Source organism: Garra rufa, chromosome 9 (assembly GCF_049309525.1).
Source record: "Garra rufa chromosome 9, GarRuf1.0, whole genome shotgun sequence".
Lineage (NCBI taxonomy): Eukaryota > Metazoa > Chordata > Actinopteri > Cypriniformes > Cyprinidae > Garra > Garra rufa.
In genome coordinates, this window is record NC_133369.1 from 24,165,458 (window position 1) to 24,183,747 (window position 18,290).

The 18,290-nt window shown below is 36.7% G+C and overlaps 2 protein-coding genes across 3 annotated transcripts in view; both read right to left on the reverse strand.

Annotated features, from left to right (window-relative positions):
• Window positions 1-8,978, reverse strand: part of epb41l4b (erythrocyte membrane protein band 4.1 like 4B) — a 39,895-nt gene extending 30,917 nt beyond the window's left edge. Inside the window, exons 1-2 of the mRNA XM_073847583.1 lie at window positions 8,162-8,978; window positions 182-286 (exon numbers count right to left, since the gene is read on the reverse strand). Coding sequence (XP_073703684.1) covers window positions 182-286; window positions 8,162-8,410 — 354 coding nt within the window. The 5' untranslated portion in view covers window positions 8,411-8,978. The remainder of the gene's footprint in view (window positions 1-181; window positions 287-8,161) is intronic.
• A 155-nt stretch (window positions 8,979-9,133) lies between these two features.
• ptpn3 (protein tyrosine phosphatase non-receptor type 3) overlaps window positions 9,134-18,290 on the reverse strand; it is a 32,186-nt gene continuing 23,029 nt past the window's right edge. For both annotated transcript variants that reach the window (XM_073846684.1, XM_073846685.1), the window contains exons 21-26: window positions 16,486-16,550; window positions 16,229-16,369; window positions 15,684-15,812; window positions 12,464-12,609; window positions 12,254-12,389; window positions 9,134-10,721 (exon numbers count right to left, since the gene is read on the reverse strand). In XM_073846684.1, the coding sequence (XP_073702785.1) occupies window positions 10,641-10,721; window positions 12,254-12,389; window positions 12,464-12,609; window positions 15,684-15,812; window positions 16,229-16,369; window positions 16,486-16,550 (698 nt within the window). In that variant the 3' untranslated portion in view covers window positions 9,134-10,640. The remainder of the gene's footprint in view (window positions 10,722-12,253; window positions 12,390-12,463; window positions 12,610-15,683; window positions 15,813-16,228; window positions 16,370-16,485; window positions 16,551-18,290) is intronic.

The following is an 18,290-nucleotide window of genomic DNA, read 5'->3' on the forward strand; positions in this document are numbered from 1 at the left end:
GGAGAAAAAGAAAATCCTGTTGTTCTGATTGATGTTGAGTGGCTGTTTCACACTGACACTCTCCATTTCTCATTTCTGGTCTAAGAGCTGCAGCTTATAGAAAAGCAGGTCACTGCCACACACACACACACACACATACACACACACAGACGAGTATGAACGCTCATTAAGTGCCACTCACCGCAACCTGCTCTTGGTCCATGTACTGCAGACCAAAGTAATCAGCCTCCACCAGATCCAAATGATACATAATCTGATCAAACAGATCCTGTCCCTTGGCGTGTTTCTGAAACGAACAAATTAAAAGCACAGATAAATCACTAAGTGCAGAAAGCTCAGGGCTTCACACTGATCTTGTGACAGTTTAAGGGGACACCTGTGGAGCACTTCATCGGCAGGAAGTTGCTCCAGTGCGCCCGCAGGGCTTGATAGCCCTGATTAGGCACAGCGAAGTACATGCTACATTGATTTTCATATGCATTCACTACGGCTGAGTGATATAGCTTAAAATATCTCACAATTCATCTCAATTCATTTTAGCCTTTTAATAATGTTTTTCTTTCAATCAGAGGAACCATAATTTGAAAAAAAAAAAAAAGTTTAATCCAGATGTTACATACAATAAAAAGAAGAATCTAAAATAATTTTTCAATGATAATTACCAATATAACAAAAACAGAAATCTACACTACTACCAGTTTTTTGGAAATAAATTTATATTTATATTTATATTTAGCAAGAATGCATTCAATTTAAATAAAAGTGACAGTAAAAAACATTTACAATGTTACAATGAATGCTGTTCTATTGTACTTTCTGTAACTGTAAAATATTTTGCACAGCAAAACCATTTTTTCCACTGATCATAGTAAGAAATGTTGTTTGAGTTTTACTATTTACACTACCAGTCAAAAGATTTTTTTAAAGAAGCCTCTTCTGCTCACCAAGCCTACATTCATTTGATCTAAAGTACAGCACAAACAGTAACATTTTGAAATATTTTTACCATTTAAAATAACTGTTTTCTATTTGAATACATTTTAAAATGTGATTTATTGCTGTGATTTCAAAGCTGAATTTTTAGCATCATTACTCCATTACTTCACACGATCCTTCAGAAATCATTCCAATATTTTGATTTGCTGCTCAAAAAACATTTATTGTTATTTATTGTATTATAACAGCTCAGTACAATTTTCTATGATGAATAGGAAGTTCAGAAAAACAGCATTTATCTGAAATAGAAATCTTTTGTAACATTATAAATGTCTTTATCGTCAATTTTGAACCATGTTTAAGCATCCTTGCTAAATAAAAGTATTAATTTCTACTAAAAAAGTTATACTGACTGAATGTAGTGTATAATGTTACAAAAGCTTTTTATTTCGGATAAATGCTGATCTTTGGATCTTTCCATGTATCAAATAATCCTGAAAAAATACACTGTTTTAAATAGTTTTTAATAAACTGTTTTAAATATTGATAATAATAATAAAAAAATGTTTCTTAACCGACAAATCAGCATATTAGAATGATTTCTGAAGGATCATGTGACACTGAAGACTGGAGAAATGATGCTGAAAATTTAGTTTTGATCACAGGAATAAATTACATTTTAAAATATATTTGAAAAGCAGTTATTTTAAAATAGCATTTCATTTTTTTTATTTAGTATTTCAAATTTTATTATCAAAAAAGTTCACAATGTTACTGCTTTTGTTGTATTTTTAATCAAATAAATGCAGGCCAATACTTCACATTTTGTCCAAAATGTAGACTTATTGCAAAGCCATTTGATATATAATAACAATCCCAGAGCACCTTCAAAGGCTGTAGAGAGATCAAAAGTCTTTATTTTCTATTTCATGCAGGGTCTAGATGAGGGGGACCACAAAAGGAGACACAATGGAAAAACTCTATAAACTAGTCTGGAGATAATCTGCTTTGTGACGGTCAGTTTATTTTCAAGGCTGGCATTCCACTGAGATGAAAAACTCTCAGCGAATGCAGAGAATTTGGAATTTAGCTATTGATTTGTTCCATTTTACAGAGCTTGATTGATTTTTTTTGTTGGTTGTGAGGTTGTGAGGAGCACATGATTAGAATAGGCCACAGAAATGGCAGGAGCTCCCTGTTACGATGAGCACAAGGAGAAGTATTCCCTGAGTGGAACTCAGCCAATCACAGTGCTCTGTATCCTGAATCAGCATCTCTACAGAGTAAAAGAAATTAGTCAATTATGGCATTGCCAGGAAATGCAACATTATATAGGAGTTCCCCAAAGACAAACGTTAAGTACACTTAAATAAGTGGCCTTTAATTTTCTGAGCCATTTTTTTTCAGTTGCACTGACCTGTAGTTTTTTAAAGATTTTTAAAAAGAAATTAATATCTATTTTCACAAAGGATGTTTTAAATTAAATTGACAGTACAAAATGTTCAAAAAAATGATTATTTTAAACTTTCTATTTCTTAAATAGTTTTCAGTTAAGCAGCACTTAACTGTTTACTCCAGAGATAATATTAAAGAGATTATTTACCCAAAAATGAAAATTGATGATTTACTCAACCTCAAGCCATCCTAGGTGTATATGACTTTATTCTTTTAGACTAATACAATTGGAGATATATTTAAAAAAAGTCCTGGCTCTTCCAGGCCGTTGAGATTTTGAAGTCTAATAAAAAGTGCATCCATCCATCATAAAAAGTACTCCACATGACTCCAGTTTCTGTTTGAGGGTGTGTTCACACTTGTAGTTTGGTTCGTTTGGTTCATTTGGTCCGGACCAAAAAGAAAAATGATACATTTGGTCCTGGTCCACTTAGCATTCACACTGGCATTTTTTAAAGCAACCTAAAGATACCGAACCTAAAGGCATAGTGATACATTCACAGCCTGATTGGTCGGATTGAATTATGTATATTTTGTGATGGAACTCACCGAACACTCCAAACAAAAGGAAGAGGTGCATTCGACTTAAAGTGGCGCTGCAAGTGTATAACATCAAAGTACCCATTCACTAATCAGTCTGCTGATCGCCGCTTTAAGTAGAATACATGCAATGCTGTCTGCATTTTATTTTCACCACCTACATACTCACAAAGAGCTCATAAAAAGGCACTTTACCTCCTCATTGCTCCACGTTTGCCCTCTGCACGTTTTGTTTTGGATACCTTTGTGAAATCATGTCGCATAGCATCACATCTTGTCATTACTTCCTGTTTTTAGTTTTTTTTTTTTAGAAGTATTTGGTCTGTGTTGCATTCATATTTCTTTCGAACCGCACCAGAGTTGTTTGGAAGCGAGCCGAAACCCATAAACAGATGGGTCTCGGTTTGCTTGTTTGGTGCACACGTGGAAGCACAATTGAGAGAGTGAAACAAAACACAAGTCACGAATTAGAAGTACAAAACAAGGATTTGTAAAGAAAAATGTCAGAGGAGACTGGTTTTCCTTTGTTGTAAACAAAACTTTTTTTTTTTTTTTTATGAGACTAGAATATTTTTACCTTCTACGTTATCTGCTAGAACATCACTCTTTCGTGAACGCGCATACGACAGTTAGCGGAAGCCAGAGATTAAAGTTTAGAAACATTTAAATATAAATATTTTTCTTACACAAACTAGGGCTGCTTGATTTTGGCAAAAAGCATAATCACGATTATTTTGGTCAATATTGTAATCAAGATTATTTGAAAAAAAAAAATTATATTAGTGATTAATTTATAGATAGCAATACAGCAGAAAAAAAAAAACAAAAAAAGTGTTTAAAAAAATACTAAATACTTTTATGCAAGTCTAACAGTACTACAGAAATTAAATGTAATTATTTGAATGTAAAATAACACAGCATCTTCACTGTAATAGTTAAACATGCTTTGTTTCTTATTAAAACTACAAAAGTCGTTCATTCAAGAGCAGTGAATGATTTTTCTCTTTATATTTTTGTGTTTTATTAATATTAAGCACAGAGACGGCAGAAGGAATATTATCTGTCGCCACACGGATCCAATATTCTGGATTTTCACGGATTTTCATTCTCAACCGTTTATGATCATTTAAACATGGGTTTACATTAGGGCTGTGCAATAAATCGCATGCGATTGTCATGCGTATCTCATCAGATGCGATTTTGAACGCGATATTGCGTAGCTTTTCAGTGATCTACGGCTCAGTGTTTTGAATACCGCGCCATCTGAACGCAGGTGATGGAGATTTACTACTAATCACAGAACCGGCTTTACTGATGAGATACGCATGACAATCGCATGCGATTTATTGCACAGCCCTAGTTTACATGAATAATCACCAAGGGCCTCATTCTGAAATATTTTTGTGTGTATTTGACCGTAAAAGATAACTTTACATGTCCGTGTTCTGCTTCGTCTCTGAGCGCATAGAACAGCGCAAGTTTTCCTTCACGCTTTTGAACAACATCAAAGAAACATTAATAAATCAAGCACGTCCCGTTTTATGAAAGTCATGTTACATGATTTTGCCTATTTGCATGTGAAATTAGGCTTTTATGGAGAAGCGAAATCGCACCACTGGTAAGAGGACGGAACGGGGCGCAATAATCGTTTCATCTCGATTACCCAAAATCTTGATTACTACTTTTATGGCTGTTTGAAGCAGAAATCGAAACTGAATTTCGATTCATTTGCACAGCCCTAACACAAACAAATCAATTCACTTTCGAAGGCCTTTATTAACCCTCTTGGAGCCACGTGGAGCACTTTTTATGATGGATTGATGCACTTTATTGGACTTCAAAATCTCAACAGCCATTCACTGCCATTATAAAGCTTAGAAGAGCCAGGGCATTTTTAATATAACTCCAATTGTATTCATCTGAAAGAAAAAAGTCATGCACCTTGGATGGCTTGAGGGTGAGTAAAAGGCTGGAGTAATGGCAGCTGAAAGTTCAGCTTTGCCATTACATGAATAAATGACATTTTAAAACATTAAAATAGAGAACATTAATATTTCACAACATTACTGTTTTTTCTGCCAGCCTTTGTGAGCAAAAGAGACTTTAAAACATTGAAAACATTATCTTACTGACTTCAAACTTTTGAACAATAGTGTACATTTAACCTGTATATCGTTTTAATAACTTTTTGTGACATATTTTGCCGAAGAAGTGTGTTTAAATACCATTTTTGTCATGCAATGCAGTGACATTTGTGGTTTAAGTGCCCAGCTGCCTTACCTGAACATGCTGAATACTAGAACACAATGACCTGGAGGATTTATGTACTTATTGTCTTTCAATTGAAAGTACTAGTCTATTATGCTAACATTTAGACTTGATAAAAGCTCCACAGCTTGACATTTAAGAGTTTCACAAGACACAGACTTAATCTAAAACACAAATGAAAATACACACTCATACTGTGTATAAGCTGCACACAAACCAAGGCCGAAGCAAAAATAGCTTGAAGTGTCAGAGGAGAGTGGCTGGATTTGGGACACACCCTGAGGGGGGGGTGGTGGCTATTATTCTCTTTGATACTTGCTGCGGTTCAGGTTGACCTACAACCCTTAACACACATAAATCGACATATATTTCAGACCTGTTCTCTGCCAATATATACAAATGCATCAAAAAATAAACTAAACTCAACTAAGCTGACACTGGTAGTGGTCAAATCAAAATATACGTATGATTTGTTACACTAAAGTACTGACACACGAAAGGTCTGTTATAAATTCTCTGACCTGTTCAGACTTGTATGGCATAATGTTGCCTGACTATGACAGCCATGTTTATAAAGCAACAATCAGCACAACTGTTTTTGAAATATAAAACAATAACATGACGTGTGTCACAAGCTTCAGGTGTTTACAGGGCTTGTATTGAAAAGAAGGAAATAGTCACTATTAAATATAATTATAGTCCTCTAATTTAATATGCCCAGTAACCTTCCAGGAGCGCTAATATTCTTTGACACACTTTTGTGTCATTTTCGTTTTTCTACGTACGAGCATGTGAGCAGTGTGGAAGCAGATTTTGCCTGAAGAACAGGTTTTTGACTGTAGGAGCGTCTGTGTTTTTGCTTCATGATCGCTCAAAGTGGGTTTCTCTCACCAGCGAGGAAATAAAAAAACATGGAGCTAGAACCAAGAAATTACAGAGAAATTTGGATTACATTCATATTATGTAGAATGTACATTTTAACACAATACGCACTTAATTTCAAGAGAAGTGCCTACTGATAGAGTATGTGATACTCTGTCAGACGCGACCAATGTATTTAGTCTAAACCCTCTCTCATTTTCTCTCCATCTACATTTTCATGTGATCTAATTGGTTTAAGGAACTTTCAATGGGTAGTCTTTTTAGCATTCGAATGCAATTATGATGAGCACTGATGTCGGTTTTAGTTAGATAACATAACAGCATAACACACAGATACCAAAGTAACCTGATAGCTTATACACTACACATATGTGCTTATTCTACATGTATTTATATTAACACGCATATGTATACTACTAGTCAGATTTGTAATGTTTTTCTTCTGCTCACCAAGTCTGCGTTCATTTGATCCAGTATTAGTAAAAGCAGTAAAATTTGGAAATATTTTTACTATTTAAAAGAACTGGTTTCTATTTAAATATATTTTCAAATGAACTTTATTTGTGTGATTTCAAAGCTGAATTTTTAGCATCATTACTACAGTCACATGATCCTTCAGAAATGGTTCTAAAATTCTGATTTGCTGCTAAAAAAATGTATTATTATAATTTTTTTTTTTTAGGTTTCTTTGATGAATAGAAAGTTTAGAAGAGCATTTATCTGAAATAATCTTTTGTAACATTGTAAAAGCCTTCATCATCACTTTTAATCAATTTTAAGCAACCTTGCTCAATAAAACTATTATTTTCTATAATTTCTTTCCCATAAATAATTAAATAAATAAATAAATATACTGACTCAGAGCTTTTGAATGGTATAGTGTATTATGTTACAAAGGTTTTTTCTATTTCCGATAAATGCTGATCTTTGAATATTTCTATTAATCAAAGAAGCCTAAAAATTAACTCAACTGTTTTAAATATATATGTTAAATATGTTTCTTGAACAGCAAACCAGCATATTAGAATGATTTGAAGGATCATGTGACACTGAAGACTGGAGAAATGATGCTGAAAAATTAGCTTTGATCACAGGAATAAATTACATTTTAAAGTTATTTTAAATAGTAAAAACATTAAAATTTTACTGTTTTTGCTGTACTTTAGACTAAATAAATGCAGCCTTAGTGAGCAGAAGAGACTTCTTTAAAAAAACATTACAAATCTTTTGACTTGTATACATACATTTTATATATTACTACATATTAACAGTTTATCAAGTGAAGGAAATGTCATTGTCCAGTTAATTTTATGAATCACTATATAATAAGCATATTACATATTTTGATTTTGCTTTGTTGTATTTAGAGACACAAATTCGAGGAAAGATCTGAATTCTTAAGACATAGGCTTTCTGTCTGTTGCTTGGTGACAGGTAGAACTTAATGTTTTGGGTTCTTTGGAAATGTTTTCATTGGTTGAGACGAGTAGAAACACAGCCTTTCAATTCTGTCAAAAACGCAAGTTAATTAGCTACTACTAATAGAAGTCAAAATCAACTCTAAGTAGTAGGTATAGTGTTAAAAACAGACGTTCGGTAATAAACTGGCAAGACATATTGTTACAAACCGATGAAGTGGCAGTCAGAAAGTGATCGACATTTCCCGGAGCGACTTGCAAAAGAGGGACCAAAGGTTAAGCGCCTAACGTGCTCGTCGACCCCAGTGAACAAATGGGAAATAATTTCTGGAAAACACTTTGACAGAGAGCAAGAGAGACAGAAAATCAGCTGGGGAACTCCTCGTGTGTTTTGTATCATTTTTAATGAACGTTCCCAGGGAATCTGCAGGTTTGTGTGTGACAGGTTGAGCGGTCGCTATAGGTGGGAAGTAAACATGAGGACGGGAGCACTAGCACCATCTGTTTGACTCTCAACCACCGGGACAGGACCCAACACCGGGGAAATCCGGCCGGCCACACAGTGACAGGCTGTCAAAACCGAACTTTGCCGTTAAGCACTACATTTCAAACAACCAAGGTGACTTTTCTCGGACGAGAAGCTAAGGAAGTCCTCCACTCACCGGTAACTCTACATTGACATCCGATCCGTCCAGCAACAGGACTCTGCATGTGATGGCGTCTTTGCTGTTGCCCGCAGCGGGGATGTGGACTACGGCTCCCCCCGTCACTACGATCGGAGCGTGAATCACCTGCTGCTGGTGCGCCTGGAGCACTGCGTTTCCGCCTCTGCCGGTCCCGTCCAGCTCGTCTGACGTCCGAAAGCGTCGTTTTGACCGACGGCTAAACGTCCTGCGCAGAAAGCCCATCATCTTTTCCCCCGCGAGACACCGCGGTAGTTAACCAGGGAAAACGGCACCAATACCGGACCGCTCAAGAGGAAGGCATCCAGCTGTTTCTCAGGCTTTTCCGCGACGAAGAAAGGCGGCGTCTACCGGACTGAGCCGTTCAATGCAGCGGGGGGACAAGTCGGGATACGGCGACCTGTCACGAGCTCCGCTTCCTCGTGGCGTACGGGCTAGAAAACACGAGCGCACCTGCCAAAAGCCACGAGAAGATACTCCGGTCCTTTCACGCTTTTGAAGAAAAAGTAACCGCGCTTTAATTGAACTTCTCTTCGCGTTTGGCAGAGTCCAGATACGGCGCGATAGTTCCTCTCTGTTATTGACCGAAACTGATGTACCTCTCAGGTAAGTCAACCAGAGGAACTGGCCAGGCAACCCGTTCTGCGCAAGCGTTAAATCTCAGAGCAACACTCAAACTTTTTTTCCCTCCTCGGGTCAGTGTGCGATAGGCAGCGCTACCTGCTGGTAAGTCAAACAGTGATCAATGCGAGGTTACCTTCACGCTAGCCACCATCACCGAATTCCCCAGCAACGACTGCAAATCAAGCAGCCTTCATACTGTGCGGTGCAATTGCGTCAAGTCTGCTATCAGGAAACAATGTGCGCCCAATCGTCAGCATTTCACGCACGCTCATTCGAGCTCCCCCCGCAAGCCATCATCATGAATAAGAGAAAAGAGGCACATCGTGATAAGAATTACACATTTTATTTGTTTATTAACAGAGGTGAATTTAATTATTCTAGTAGTGGTTTGGTTTGGTAAGTCTCACGAAGACGCATACAGGTAACACTTTATCCTCGAAATTGGAAGGGAATTTGTTATTTTGGCACAATTTCCAGTACATTTCAAGCTCATTTGATAACTCTCCATTTCTCACAAACTACAAAGTCTAGTTTTTATTATTGTGGCAAAAACAAAATGGTATATATATTTGTAAAGTATTTATTCATAACATTTGCTGTACAGCCTTTAAAATCGATTTTAAGTAAATAACTGTCAAACACATTACTTTCATACTGTAAAAAAGACAATATCAGATGGATTAATGTAATGAGAATTGGAGAGTAAAATATGCTTAATTGTTCTGAAAACAATATAATAATTCCAAGAAAAGAGAGAAACTTTTAAAGGGATAGTTTACCGAAAAATGAAAATTCTGTCATTAATTACTCGCCCTCATGTCGTTCCAAATCCATAAGAATTTTGTTCATCTTCGGAACACAAATTAAGATTTTTTTTTTTTTGATGAAATCTAAGAGCTTTCTGACCCTGTGTAGACAGCAAGGATCCTACCACATTCAAGGTCCAGAAAGGTACCAAGAATATTGTCAAAGTCGTCTACGTGACACAAGTGGTTCAATGGTAATTTTATGAAAGAGAATACTTTTCGTGTGGAAAAAACAAACAAAAATAATGACTTTTTTTTTCAACAATTCTTCCCCCTGAGTTACCGTCTTGTGCCATTATTGAAAGTACCACCACATGTTTTACATCAATACTCTTGACAATGGCAGTGGACTGTCCTGGGGGAGAAGAAATTGTTGAATAAAGTCATTATTTTGTTTTCTTTGTGCAGAAAAAGCAGCTTTATAAAATTACAGTTGAACCACTGATGTCACACAAACTATTTTGTCAATGTTCCTGGTATGTGGTAGAACACTTAATGTCTATGGAGGGCCAGAAAGCTCTTGAATTTCATAAATGTTCCAAAGATTAACAAAGGTCTTGTGGATTTATGAGGGTGAGTAATTAATGACAGAATTTTCATTTTTGAGTGAACTATCCTTTTAAATATTCTATAAACAGATTTTTACTTATTTTTTATTTTATGCACACATTTTTACCCTTTTATTTTTAGGGTGAAAAGTGACCTGGACATTTCTTGACAGAATTTGTGAGATTCACCTAAATATAGCACTTGGGGTGTGTGTCTGTGGGAAAGAGAAACAGAGAGTATGTGTGCTGTAGGGCCCTATGCGTGTATACGTGTCAAAGTGCTTTATGTTCTTCCTTGATCCGCACAGCTGTCAGAGAGCCACAGCAAGAGAAGAGATTGTCTATCCATCTTTATCCAGACACGCCCTCTACTCCCTGCCCCTATCTCATCCGTCTTTATTGACAGTCGGATCACAGCAGCGGAGCTTCTTCATTCACTTGTGTGTTTTCAAACACTCCCCTCCTGTCCCCCTCTTCGTATCAACTGTTAGGTGTTGAGCTCTTTTTCATTCTCTCTCTGTATACCCTCAGGATGGCCTCACACACAAAGGTAAACTGGCACTGAAAAACAAACATGCACAGAGTGTAAGTAACGATGGCACATCCAATAAAATCATAGATATTCAGCCATTTTAACCATTATTGGTGTGATGCTACATCCAAACCACCAGGACTGATCACATTTGACCCTTCCCCATAGTTCTAAAAGGCCACCCTCTTTATATGTCATTGGTTGCATCTGAAGTTGTATACTCTTCGAGTCTGAATAAGTAAGGACTTCACAATTGTTGTCAAACAGTATGAATGTAAACTGGACATACTACATGTGTCACGTTGTCACTGTCATATGACCTACAGTATCAGTTTCAAATAGTCCAATACAGTGCATCCATCCATCATAAAAAGTACTCCACACAGCTTCTTCTAAAGCAAACTTATGTGTTTGTGTAAGAAAAATATCCATATATGTTTTGCTTAAAGTTGTGTTTTGGGCAATTATGCTTTGACAGTATATGTCAAACTAAACTACAAACTAAAACCAAAAGCACAATATCCCTTTATCAAGTCTGTTTTTGCGGTGTATTTCATAGCAAAACGCACATTGTTGAGGCGATCAGCTCTTGATCCGTTGTTTTCCGGGCCTCAAAATGGATCCATTCACAGTAAATGAATGCAGTGAACTTGTTTATTGCATGTGCTGTGAGTTTAGCGTGCGTTTAGGAATGCAACGGTCACCAGTTATGCTTTATTTTCATGGCAGATGATAACAGCATTTCACTAGATTTGTAGTGAGACAGTTTTGTAAAGCCTGTTTTCTTCTAAATAAAAGCTCTACTGCCATTTCCATCAAAAATACAAGCTTAAAAGTGCAGTATGAATTGCTGACACCCATTAATTGGGTAACATTACTGCAGTCTAAATTCAAAATATCTCTTTCAAGTGAAGAAATTAGGAAAGAAGTATTTTAAGTTTCCTTACCGTGGTGTAAAGCAAAAATAATATACCTATGAAATATTAATTTTCATTTATTTTGCCGTGCAATTGTTGATAATTTGGCTTCCTAAAACATGAATGTGAATGTAATTCAGACTGAGCCAGTATATCACAAATAAAAAGAGGGTTGGAGTCCCCGTTAAAGTTTAGGTACAAGTCGATTCTTAGTTTTCTTAGTTAAGAACATGGGTTGGAGCTCTTAATTTTGATTTTTTACAAATCCTCGGTTTTGTACTTTTAATTCGTGACCGGTCTTTTATTTTGCTCTCTCCACTGCACTTCTGCATTCGTCACCGCGTTCGCCTACTAGTGTCTAGTTTTAAACATAGATATTTTTCTTACACAAATGCATTTGATTCGCTTCAGAAGGGTTTTATTAAGCTCCTGAAACTGTGGAGCACTTTTTTATCATGGATGGATGCACTTTATTGGACACCCATTCACTGCTATTATAAACTTGGGAAGAGCCAGAACATTTTTTTATATAACTCTTGCATTCATCTGAATAGACTGGATTGAGGGTGAGTGAATCATAGAGTAATTTTCATTTTTGGGTGAACTATCCCTTTTAACTTGTACGTATGTGTCTGTGTTTGTACCGATGTCTGAACCAGCATGGCCCTCTGCTCTCTCATCAAGGTAATGATCTCTAGGGGATACACTGGCTTTTCCTTCTCAATCAGTGTCATGGCTGTCTCCATAGTGATCAACACACCCGTCCGCCCGATCCCAGCACTGCAGAAAAACATCTCTTAGTAAAATGAACACCTGATTACATCTATACATCTGTGTGCTGGAAGTCCCCTCACCTGCAGTGGACCATAAGAGGCACTGATTCCTCTCTCATACTTCTCATTGACTGGACAAAATCCAGGAAGTCTGAGGAATCTTCTGGTACCCCATGATCTGGCCAGGCAACATACTGCAAATGAGTGATCTTGCGCTGCTGTCCCAACTGTAAGAAAAAAAGAATAGAGAGACAAAGAGGGTGAGGCTGAGTGAGAGAGAATGCTTGAACGAGTACGCATAAAAGCAGACAAGTCTAAGCATGCCTGTGTTATGCTTCTTGCCTTGTGCAGAAGGATATTTATATGAAATATTCAATATTCTTAGAGTGAAAGCACTATATATTTTTTAATCGCCTACTTGCCCATTACTTCAATTACTGGCATATGAGCACAAAAAGTGTTTGTTTTCCATTAGTTTCTGCTTTTATAAATCCAGAGTAACATAAGGTTGGAATTTAGGATCAAGTCAGATGGTACATGGGTTCTTTCTTTGAAAGGGTTTTAAGTCTGTATTATCTAAATATTCAATTTCCCTCTCAGTTCTTTCATGATCTTATAAGTGGGTGCAAGAAGAAGTAGTGATCTTTAAGTGAGTCATAGTCTGAAGGCCAAAGTGGAAAAAATAATTCATTTATTGTGACAAATCGGGCAGAAAGGAATAATTGCTTCGCAAGCTGTGTGGTACGAACACTCACACACTGGCATTTTTCCTGTTCCCCCCAATCATCCCTTTCCTTTCTCCTTTTCTTGATTTTTTTTTCATCTGAGACACACACACACCCTATATGGACGACGAACGTGTGATGTAACCTCCGTCTGCTGTCCGTGCTGAGATTAACTCCCACCAACAGAGACAACAGATGGGTCTCCTTTCTCCAGCAATGATAGATTGTTTGTGAGTGTGTGAACATTTACTGTATGTGCATGTACATGTATGTGCACAGTCCCATGCTCTCGACCACAGCCGTACCTGACCTGTTTGCCATGTGTACCATTGCTCCCACACGTTGATGCTTTCTCAAACACAAGCTTTCACATTAATATGCCTAAAGCCAAAATTCTGTTTTAAATGAAACATTAAACTCCAGCATAATGGGACTGACAGAGCATGAGTAATTACAAACATTTACATAAGAAACACAGAATTTTGCCAAAAATAAGACTAGAATTATAAACAGAGGGAGCGAAATGACTCTCGAGCATACAGCTAATATAATAATTTCAGAAATATTTTTGAAGTTTAAAAGCGCCCATGAAATCACTTGACAATTGTGGGTTTCTCTTTCGTTTCAGAAGAGCTTTTTTGGAATATCATACTACTTTTACTATTTTATTCTATAAAGATAAAGATATATCATACTACTTTTACTATTTTATTCTATAAAGATAAAGATATATCCTCAAGAACGTTCTCAAAATACTATAGGAAATAGGAAAAAATGTAAAAATTTTGCCTCCCCTGAGCCTATTGGGTTTTAAAGGAACACTCCACTTTTTTTGGAAATATGCTCATTCTCCAACTCCCCCTGAGTTAATAAGTTGAGTTTTATTGTTTTGAAATCCATTCAGCCGTTCTCCTGTTCTGCCGATATCACTTTTAGCATAGCTTAGCATAGATCATTGAATCCTATTAGACCAATAGCATCGCGTTCAAAAATAACCAGCGAGTTTCGGTATTTGTCCTATTTAAAACTTGACTCTTCTGTAATTATATCGTGTACTAAAACCGAAGGAAAATGTAAAGCTGTGATTTTCTAGGCCGATAAGATTAGGAACTACACTCCCATTCCGGCGTAATAGTCAAGGAAGTTTGCTGCCGTAATATGGACGCAGCAGGCGCAGTAATATCACGCAGCGCCTGAAATTATTTTCCAGCTAAGTAACTTTCAACGAGGAATGCTCCCTGTGCATGCAGTTGGTCACGCTGTGCTGCGTGATATTACTGTGCCTACTTCGGCCATGTTACGACAGCAAACCGGAATGGGAGTGTAGTTCCTAATCTTATCGGCCTAGAAAATCGCATCTTTACATTTTCCGTTGGTCTTAGTACACAATATAACTGCAGAAGAGTCAAGTTTTAAATAGGACAAATACCGAAACTCGTTGGTCATTTTTGAACGCGATGCTATTGGTCTAATAGGATTCAATGATCTATGTTAAGCTATGCTAAAAATAATATAGCCAGAACGGCTGAATGGATTTCAAAACGGTAAAAATCAACCTATTAACTCGGGGGGAGTTGGAGAATTAGCCTATTTCCAAAAAAAGTGGAGTGTTCCTTTAACAGTGTGCATTGTGAGAAGAGGCAATGCCTCCATTACAATATTATTGGATTTGACTGGTTCTGTTCGGCTGTGATTGGTTCATGTGATAAATCCTGCCTCTTGTGTTTGTGCACGTTCTGTGTGTGCAAATCAGTCTAAATGAACAGTATAACTGCGTTAATGGAAAGACTAATTTAAAAAGTAAGTAAACAACTCACACATTTAGATATAACTGCTTTGTTGTCAAAATAAGACTTGAGATGACCTGAAAACATGATCTGAAGGAATTTTTGTGATTAATCAGTTGCAATTTAAAGTTAATTTTTGTGTCTGTGACAAATATTTATCAAGCTTTATTGACTGATGAGCTAAAAACTTCAAAAATAGTTAAAAGTTAACTATTAAAACAAAATAGCAGAACATAATTTCACAAATAAAATATATTGTTTAAATTGTTACTGATTTGAGTTATTTTAGATTAAATGTAAAATGCTTTAAAACACTAATTTGATGAGATTCATTGACTATAATAAACAGAATATTGATTACATTGTTAATGTAGAAGTGTAAAATAGAACTGTTTTTCTTTTTCTGATAAAGTAATATTTCGGGAATGTGTTATTTAGTGTTATTTTGGGTGTTATCCCATAAAATTGTCACTACTGAAACAGTCATGACCAAAACGTTTCGGCAGAGACAAAAGGGAACACATAAGCCTCATATTTGGGGGAAATTAACAAAGTTAATTTCAAATTTTACAGATTTTTAGGAAAAATATTTCCAACTCTGAATTTGGACCAATTCTGTAGAATGGCCCATATATGACTTAAAATAAGTCACAAACTCACATTTTGAATGCTACCATGTATTTTAAATGAGTATGATATGCTACTTTAAATAAGTGACTGCACTAGCTCTTGTTGTTTCTACTGCACCTCTCAAAAGTGGTGTCTGTTTAAAAGAATATCCGTTGTTACCTGAGTATTTGTGAGTGTTAGTTCTCGAGTAACGTAAGCCAGGTTACACTCCTCTGAGTGACAGCACACCTGAAGATACCCATAATCCCTCACTTCAGGGGGATGCGGCCAGTATTGGTGGCACTTGGTCTGTGGAAATAGAAAAGAGATTACTGAGCACAGAGAAAAAAAAAAAAAAAAAACACACAATTGTGCTCCCTTCTCTCCCTCCCTCACACACAGAGTTTATTAAATCATCCCTTTGGAAAAGAATGCAGTGCGCTTGGTTACCAAGCAACAGTCAAGCCGAGCCGAAGAATACGGTACTCACAATAAGCTGTCCTTGGGGGACTGGAGGTGTGTGATGGGTGTTTGATGGGTATCGTCTGATTAGGTGTTTTTTTTTAGTTGCGTGTGCTTAAGAGTTTCTCTGGCGTAAAAGTAAGTTCCTGTCTTGAGTGTGTGTATGTGTGTGTGTAATGTTCATGTTTATTAATATTCCAGCACAATGTGTAGTTTCTAACTGTTTTGATTTCATTTGTGTATGTGTTGATGTACTGATGTACCCGTCCTCTCTCGGTCAGCGTGGTGAGCATGACGATGACACTGACATTCTGCTCCCACACGCTCCTCCAGAAGTGTGTACAGGTGTGCGGCAGGGGACCCTGAGCTGCTATGTACCGCAAAACACAACCTGCTGGCTCAGTCTGACACACAGATACATCGCTGAGTCATCAATATGTCATCTCAAGCCATAAATTAAAACCATTCACAACTAGTGAAATACTGCATAGAGATGAGGCAGGCAGATAGTGATCCATACCTTCACATGACTTGCATTGATGTAATCATCCCCATCTTCCTGCAGCAGCACTCTGGTGATGTCATCTGAAAGAAAAGTATGAACGGGCAGAGAATGAGGAAGAGGGATTTGCGGATTATGTGAAAACACCTCCTCCGACTAGTTTTAAAGAGCATTACGCCTCATTCCCCGATCGAAAGCTTATACACGAATGAATAAAATGATACTTTCGACCTTACCCCGTAATCTACTCCAATGTGGTAGCTTAGTTCAATCTCATCACGGTCATCCGGCAACCACTCTCTTGTTGTAAAAAAATTATTTTTGAAGTTCTTTGGAATTTTCAGACGCAACAAAACATGTAATGTTGTTCAAGTATAAGTGAAACGTTACAGTCCTGGATGACCTGATTGATGACACGCAAGCATATGTTAACCTAGTTTACATTTCTGCATGTGACTTACATTACATTCACACATTATCAGTTCATGAATTCCCTGGGAATCGAACCCATGACCTTGCCGTTGCTAGTGGTAAAATAGGTCAGTTAGTGTATTTTCTAGCAGAAGGATGTCACTTAAAGATGAAAATGTCATTCAAGATGTTCATTTCTTTCTTTCTTTAGTCGTGAAGAAATTTCGTATCTTGAGGAAAACATTTCAGGATTTTTCTCCGTATAGTGGACTTCAATTTGGATAATAGGTTGAAGGTCCAAATTGCAGTTTCAATGCAGCTTTAAAGGACTCTACACAATCAGAGCCGAGGAACAAGGGTTTTATCTAACGAAACGACTGGTAATTTTCTAAAAAAATTAAACATGTATATACTTTTTTTACCACAAATGCTTGTCTTGCAACAGCCCAACCTCACACATTACATAGTCATGTTTAAATGGTCAAGCAAGTGCTAGAAGTACCGACCCAGTGCACAATGCAAAAGTGCAAAGAAGGTAAAACAACCATGTTGGACGATTTTGAAGTTAGGGGAGAAAATAAAATTGCTACCCTACCTTTTTTAACTGATGTACAAAGACTAATAACTGACCACGTGTGACCTTTTTAACAAGCATTTGTGGTTAAAAAGTATATCATTTTTATTTTTTAAAGAAAAGGACAGATCGCTTTGCTACATAAGCAGTGTTGTTTTTGACAACCATCTTAGATTTAGTCTTAGTCTTAGTCCTTTGGATTAGTTGTTTCTTCTCCAATTCGCTGAAATATAAGTTTAATATGTTTAAATGGTGGATGTCATAAAAACGTATTTTTATGATCACTACAGTGATCTGTCACAGCACATTAAAGAATTTCAAAATGACATTTATTGTTTGCATTTCGTAATAAAACTGGTATTCACCATTTTTCCCTGTAAGAGTGGGCACAGTCTTTTGTAAATGTTATGGGTCAGGCTTCCAGTCTCATGCGTGACCAGCAATTTTTAGCTGTACAAAACAACTTGTTTTACTGCTTGATATTGCAAATTGGTGTGTCTTACCATATTATTTTAATATATTATCTTAATTATGAGCACACTGGTTTGTAGTGCAAACAGTTTTACAGTTTACTGCACTCTGTTATTCTTCTCGTTATTTTCCTATAGCGGATAATAAACCGGTAGTCTCACCCATAGGCTTACTTCCGTGAAGAATAAGGTGGTTTGGTTCATTAAAATTCAGATTAAAAATCACTATCAACCCAGCCATAATAGTAACCATTTTGTACAACAAAAAAACACCATAAGAGTCCGTTCACACAAAACATGCTTTTCCATTCCAATCCGCTACTTTTCCATTGTTTTTCTATGTAAACACGCTAGACGGACATGTATGA